The sequence below is a fragment of the Acanthisitta chloris genome, unplaced genomic scaffold (genome assembly GCF_000695815.1).
Source record: "Acanthisitta chloris isolate BGI_N310 unplaced genomic scaffold, ASM69581v1 scaffold4169, whole genome shotgun sequence".
Taxonomy (NCBI): domain Eukaryota; kingdom Metazoa; phylum Chordata; class Aves; order Passeriformes; family Acanthisittidae; genus Acanthisitta; species Acanthisitta chloris.
In genome coordinates this window covers 12,801-19,053 of record NW_008690691.1, presented here as the reverse complement: position 1 = coordinate 19,053, position 6,253 = coordinate 12,801, and the positions used below count along the sequence as shown (strand labels likewise).

The 6,253-nt window shown below is 49.6% G+C and overlaps 1 protein-coding gene across 1 annotated transcript in view; it reads right to left on the bottom strand.

Moving 5' to 3' along the window:
• LOC103809085 (histone-lysine N-methyltransferase ASH1L-like) overlaps positions 1 to 6,253 on the bottom strand; it is a gene marked incomplete at both ends in the record, with an annotated part of 25,701 nt that overhangs the window by 9,306 nt on the left and 10,142 nt on the right. Inside the window, 6 exons of the mRNA XM_009081899.1 lie at positions 183 to 291; positions 615 to 761; positions 2,068 to 2,274; positions 3,196 to 3,304; positions 3,540 to 3,585; positions 5,199 to 5,272. Coding sequence (XP_009080147.1) covers positions 183 to 291; positions 615 to 761; positions 2,068 to 2,274; positions 3,196 to 3,304; positions 3,540 to 3,585; positions 5,199 to 5,272 — 692 coding nt within the window. The remainder of the gene's footprint in view (positions 1 to 182; positions 292 to 614; positions 762 to 2,067; positions 2,275 to 3,195; positions 3,305 to 3,539; positions 3,586 to 5,198; positions 5,273 to 6,253) is intronic.

The following is a 6,253-nucleotide window of genomic DNA, read 5'->3' as shown; positions in this document are numbered from 1 at the left end:
CCTGGGGCAGCCACAGCCTCCTTGGGGTATTCACAACCTCCTTGGGGCACCCACAGACTCCCTGGGGCACCCACAACCTCCCTGGGCAACCTGTGCCAGTGTCTCACCACCCTCACAGGAAAAACACTTCTTCCCACTACCTAATGAGATTTTTTTTTAAGGTGTCTCACTGTGACCTTTACCTGTTTTTCAACATTGAAGGAATGGAAGTTGTAGTCATAGGTGAGCTCAGTCCCTGCAGGCATGTCCTTGAGTGCATAGAGCCCAATCCTGTACACACCATTGACAGACCTGTGGGAAAACATGGTCAAATATTCCCCAAACCTTTGTCTACACAGAGGCAGAAAGAGCAACGCTTCTGCTGTACCCTGGGTTGTGCTTGTTCTTCTTGACCTCTTACAATGACCCCTGAAAGCTAAAAAGTGAACCTTTACAAAGAGCAGGAGGTTTTGCTTCAGGCAGAGAAGCTACAAACTCTCCTGGTTATCATGGCAGATTGACTTATCCACTGCCAACCTCAGGCCAACACTTCTGGATCAAAGCTTCCACTGAACATCCTACAGCAGATCTCAGGGTCTCAAGGTATTCCAGGAGGCATCAAGTGTTTTCCTCACCATTTCTGCATCTCACAGTTGGGGTTGCAGCTGTGGTTGATGAAACGTGCCTCGTTGCCCATGCGGTAGCTGTCGATGACCATCCCACTGTCCAGGTTCAGGCAGTAATGGTCACTGTGGTTGTGGTACTGCTCAATCATCCTGTTCCTGCAGAGCAACACAGCCAAACTCTTGTCATGCTGTTTGTTCCCACACAGCAAACAGGGTAAACACAGTAACAGCACATTGAGGAAGTCTCAGAGAGGGTTTGGAAGGAAAAGCAATGATCATCTTTGGTATTTTATAGAACCAAACACCTAGAGAGGGAGGAAAACCATGATTGTACCTACAAGTCAAGGCCACTGACAGAGCTTGGGTTAGAATTTAGAAATTTGCTCTTCTGGAATGGTCCCTTTGGGGTTCTGCAGGTTATTTGTACACATTTCGTGGTGATAACCTGTGTCTGGAAGAGAAAATGCAAGTACACAGTTTTGGGGAGGTCTGTGGATGCAGGTGGATAACAACCAGCTGCTTCCTGGGGATGGGACAGGTTCTGGAATCACACCCATGGATCACAAGAGCACAGTGTGACAAGAGTCAGTGTTATCTCTGTGACAGGCTGTAGCTGTCTTCTGGTGGAGCTCTGAGAGCAGCAGGTCCATCCCTCCAGCCTCAAACACTCCACGATCCTATGGAGTTAACAATTGCTTTTTTCCTCGGTTATTATGCTCCCACTTGTTCTTTTTCCATCACACCTGTCTGCAAAAGCTCCTCCCTCCCAGCCCCACTGTGCCCCTCAGCTCTACCTGGCACAGTCCAAGTCCTGCACACTTCTCATTCCAGATTCACTGCCATTTGGCATTCACAGGGCAGATGAGGCAGGTGATGCATCCCAAACACTACTCACTCCTCTCTATGGGGCTGAGAAAAACCTGGCTGAACAAAAACCTGGAATTCTAAGCCTTCCTTGTGCTGGCTGTGCCCAGAACATCATCCCTTTCCCCCTTATCCTCCCATCAGCCTTCCTTGGGCCCTTCCTTGTGCTGGTTGTGACCAGAACATCATTCCTTTCCTTTCTTACCCTCCCATCAGCCTTCCTTGTGCTGGTTGTGACCAGAACATCATTCCTTTCCTTTCTTACCCTCCCATCAGCCTTCCTTGTGCTGACTGTGACCAGAACATCATCCCTTTTCCCCTCCCATCATCCTTCCTTGTGCCCTTCCCTGTGCTGACTGTGACTAGGACATCATTCCTTTCCCTTCCTACACTCCCATCAGCCTTCCTTGTGCTCACTGTGATCAGAACATCATTCCCCTTTCCCCTCCCATCAGCCTTCCTTGTGCCCTTCCTTACGCTGACTGTGACCAGAGCCTCATTCCTTTCCCCCTTATCGCTATGGAAATCCCAACCACAGAAGCCAAATCCCTTTACGGATTGTCCCTTCCCTGCTAGAGCAGCAAGGAAACATTTCTACCTGAACTCCTGCTCACTGACAACCTCTCCCAGGTACTCGATGATGAACTGTCCAGCCTTCAGTGGCTCCTTGGTGCGGATGCCCCATCCCTTCTCCTCGGCTCGGAATCGCTCCAGGCACTGCACCCACTCGTGCCGCTGGATGCGCTGATTGCAGCACTGGTCCCCACAGGGACACGTGTTGGGGGAACACTCAGCAAAGATCATCCTGGAAGGAAGCACAGGCCAGGGAAAAAGAGGTGAGGAGCAAACTCTGAGATGGGTCACACAGAGCTATGGGTGGGGGAGGTAATAACGGAGGAAGCCAAAGTAATATAAAGCAATAATATATCAACAGAAATAGATCAATAAGAAATCAATCATAGAATCAACCAGGCTGGAGAAGACCTCAAAGATCATCGAGTCCAACCCTATCGTGGTCACTAGAAGTGCCACATCCAGTCTCATCTCACAAACCTCCAGGGATGGTGAATCCACCACCTCCCTGGGCAGCACATTCCTATGCCTGAGCACTCTCTCTGTAAAAATATCTCTAAGAGCCAACCTAACCTCCCCTGGCAGAGCTTGAGTCTGTGCCCTCTTGTCCTGCTGCTGTTGCCTGGGAGAAGAGACCAACCCCCACCTGACTCCAACCTCCTGGCAGGGAGTTGCAGAGGGTGATGAGGTCTCCCCTGAGCCTCCTCTTCTCCAGGTGAACACCCCCAGCTCCCTCAGCCTCTCCTCATGGCACTTGTGCTCCAGTCCCTTCACCAGCCTCATCGCTCTTCTCTGGACCTGCTCCAGCCCCTCAATGTCCCTCCTGAGCTAATTAATGCTCAGGATTTGGGGGATCCCTCCTCAGGAGAACCAGCTCCAGCCTGGGATGTGCCCTGAGAAACTTGAGGCTGAGCTGGGGAGGGAACTGGTCTGACTGGCAGAGTCCCACGGGCTGGGAAGGGGTTTTGGTGCCAGCAGTGCCAGTGGCATCCCCAGACACTCAGCCTGGGAAGTTTCCCTCCCCTCCCAGCAGCAGGAAGGATCCTGTGTCCCTGTGCTGATTGATGCCTGTCGGCTGGGCCGATCCAGCCCAGCTCTTTTCCTAGCAACCCTAGCAGCTGATGGGGAATCATCCCCTGAAGGTGTTGCTCACCTGTTCAGACAATCCTCCACACAGCCCTTCCCACTGTCATCCTCTGGTTTCTTACAGTTGCAGGTGGTGGCCTCATAGCCAGAGAGAGGTTTGACATCCACGTAGACATCTGGAGGGGGAAAAAAGAAAGAGAAAACAAACCCAAACAGGGAAAAGAATTTTTTTTCCAGGTGAAAAACCACAACTGTTTATCTACAGTGTTTTCACTCCAGTTAGATCAAGGAAGAAAAGGAGATGGAAGTAGCTTAGGGAGGACAAAGAGCAGGCCAGAAAGGAGGGAAATAACATGAAAAATCCCCACAAAAAACCCAGCGCAGACAGTTTAGTAATCAGATTTTACTTACTAGAACGGATTTTTTTATAGAGAGGGACATCTGGCTTTTTGTACAACTGAAAGGAAGAGAAAGAACACGTTAAGATATTGCACAAGTTCATCTGTTGTTCCCAAGGATCAGGGAAATGATGTTCTGTACAGTTCTAGCACCATCACTAGGAATCTGTGTCCTCTTCCCTAGGCTCCAACTACAAATGGGTCACAAAAGGACCTGAATAAGGACAACTTAATGCTATACTGGAGCAGTTTTGGTCTACCACACGTTGCTATTCTGTGTGCCCAGAGCAAGGTGGAACAGTTTTCCCAAGGACAAACTCCTTGGAACTGTGTGGGGATGAAGAGGAATTCATAGCATCATAGAATTTTAGGGTTATTTAAATCCACTTTGGACAAACCATTTTTTTTGGTGGAATCACCATGTGCCAACGCTTGAAAAAGCGGAAAAGAAAAATGAAGGTGCTGATCAAAGCTGTTGGACTCAGTGATCTTAAGGGTTTTTTTTCCAATCCAAAGGGTTCTGGGAGTCTCTGGAACCTGAGTGCAGGTAGAGCCATGAGAAATGCAAATTCACCTTCTCATCAGAGAAACCTCCTCTGCAGATGGAGCTGCCAGGAGGGAAAAGGGAAGCTTACATCATAATTCCACATATTGTCCATCCTTTCCAACAAGCTTTGAGGAATCACTTCCACTCGTTCCCTATTTCACACAGTTTTCCTGCACTAAGAGCCTTCCCTCAGTGAGGTTGGAGAGGCACAACCCAGAGACCTCCCCAGCCCTGTGCAAACTCCTCCCCAGGGAGAGATGGAAAACGCCAAGGAAAAAAGATTCCATAGACTGATTAGTTAGGGAATACTGCACAGATGAGACAGGCAGATGTAAGTCATCACCAGTACAAGGCAAGAAACTCCTCAGCTGAAATGTCCCCAGTGCTCCTGGCTGGGGGATCAGGTTCCAGGGGTGTTACAGCACTGCTGGAGCCACAGCACCTGGAATTTGTCCTCCTCATTTACATGCTCAAGTTACAGGTCTGAGAGTGCTTCCTTGCTGCAGAGCCAGGGACAGATTCCCCCCTGCTCCAGCTTTAAATCCTGGGGTGGAATCATTCCTTGGTGGAAACTTCTCCGAGGGAAAACAAATATTCCTATTTTTAGGCTTGCACTTATTCAAAGCTCTTTTAAAAGAATGAGACTGTTGAAGCGTTTCTCTTCTTTCCTCAGCCTGAAAATTTCAACTTGTGAGTGAAAAAGAAACAGCAAAAAAAACACAACCCACCATAAATTCCACTCTGCTGGGATGGAGCCAAGAAAAATAAGGCCTGAGATTTCTCAGTGCTGTTGGCAGTACATCCCAACCCTCCCGAGGCATGTCTGAGAGCAGCTCCCTGCACACAGCAGCTCACTGCCAAAATAAGAGTCTGCAGCCAAATGAATGACTCCTGTCAGCATAAACTCCCAGGGTTGCTATTTTGCAAGAGCTGGAATAATGGGAATTATTCCCATTAAAACACATATGCAAATCCCTTTTGCTCCTCACACAGTGGCAGCAACAAGAATTTTCCCCAACAGGCAGGAGGGATAAACACTGCTCTGGTGTGAGCAGAGTTGTTGGTGCCTTTCTAAAGCTTCTGAGCCCAATCCTGGCAACACACAGGGAGGTTTTTCTCTCCTACCTGGTTGTGTTTCCACTGCCAGAGGATGTCGTAAGGCAGCTGGAAGTCAATTCTCTTTTGTCTGAGGTACTTTCCTGCAACAAGAAGGTTTGTAAGTGGCACACACTCATACACACTGGCCCCCAGGAGCTGCTCCCAGGGCACCCTGCCAAGCCCTGCCAGGGCCTCTCATGGCTGGGAGGCAGAAAGGGCAAGAGCAGAGTCCTCCCAGACCCTTCTGGTTGTCAGGAAGAGCCTCCACGACCCTAGTGCTCCGTTGTCCCACTCAGGTGGGACAGTCCATGGGCAGTGAGGCTCAGACCTGAGGTGCTGGGGAAGGAGAAGGAGGGAGGAAGATGCTTCTGAGCCTGTGGCTGAACCTCATGGGTGTCACTGAACCCCAACAGGCAGAGGAGAGCTCAGAGCAGAGCCAGGGACACACAGGAGTGTGCCCACAGGGGTGAACAGTGTCCAGGGGACAACAGCCAACACCTGACAGAAGTGAGCCCAACACAACTCCTGACACAAGTGAGCACAGCCCTGTGCCAAACCTCGAAGCTGCCACGTTCTCCTGACCTTTCCTGTGCACAACACAGGACCAAACCTTCTGCACCGACCGTGCGAGATGGTAAATCACCACCTTGTACTCCAAGAAATCAAATCAGGTTTGAAAATAGCATCCAAGTCCGTTCCTGTGACCTTTACCAGAAGAGATTTAAGAATGAATTCAGACTTGGCAAAAACACGTTCCTAAATGTTTTGGAAGGACTTCAAGACGATCTGTATTTTCAGCAATAACTGGAACTCCTTTGAGACAGGAGTTGGTGCTTTCACTGCAGATTTAGGCTCTGTTCTAACTCTCACTGTCACCCCCAAGATCTTGTTCACACTAGACCCGAGGGATGACACGAGTCCTAGGTTAGTCTTATCCAGGATTAAACACTCTCTGATCATTTTGTGGATTCCTGTGCCACAGAACTGAAGAGAGAATGCCCAAGGGTGAGGCAGATACTGGGGGGGGATAAGGGGAGGAATAATGGGGGGGAATGATGGGAGGAAAATAATGGGGGGGAAAT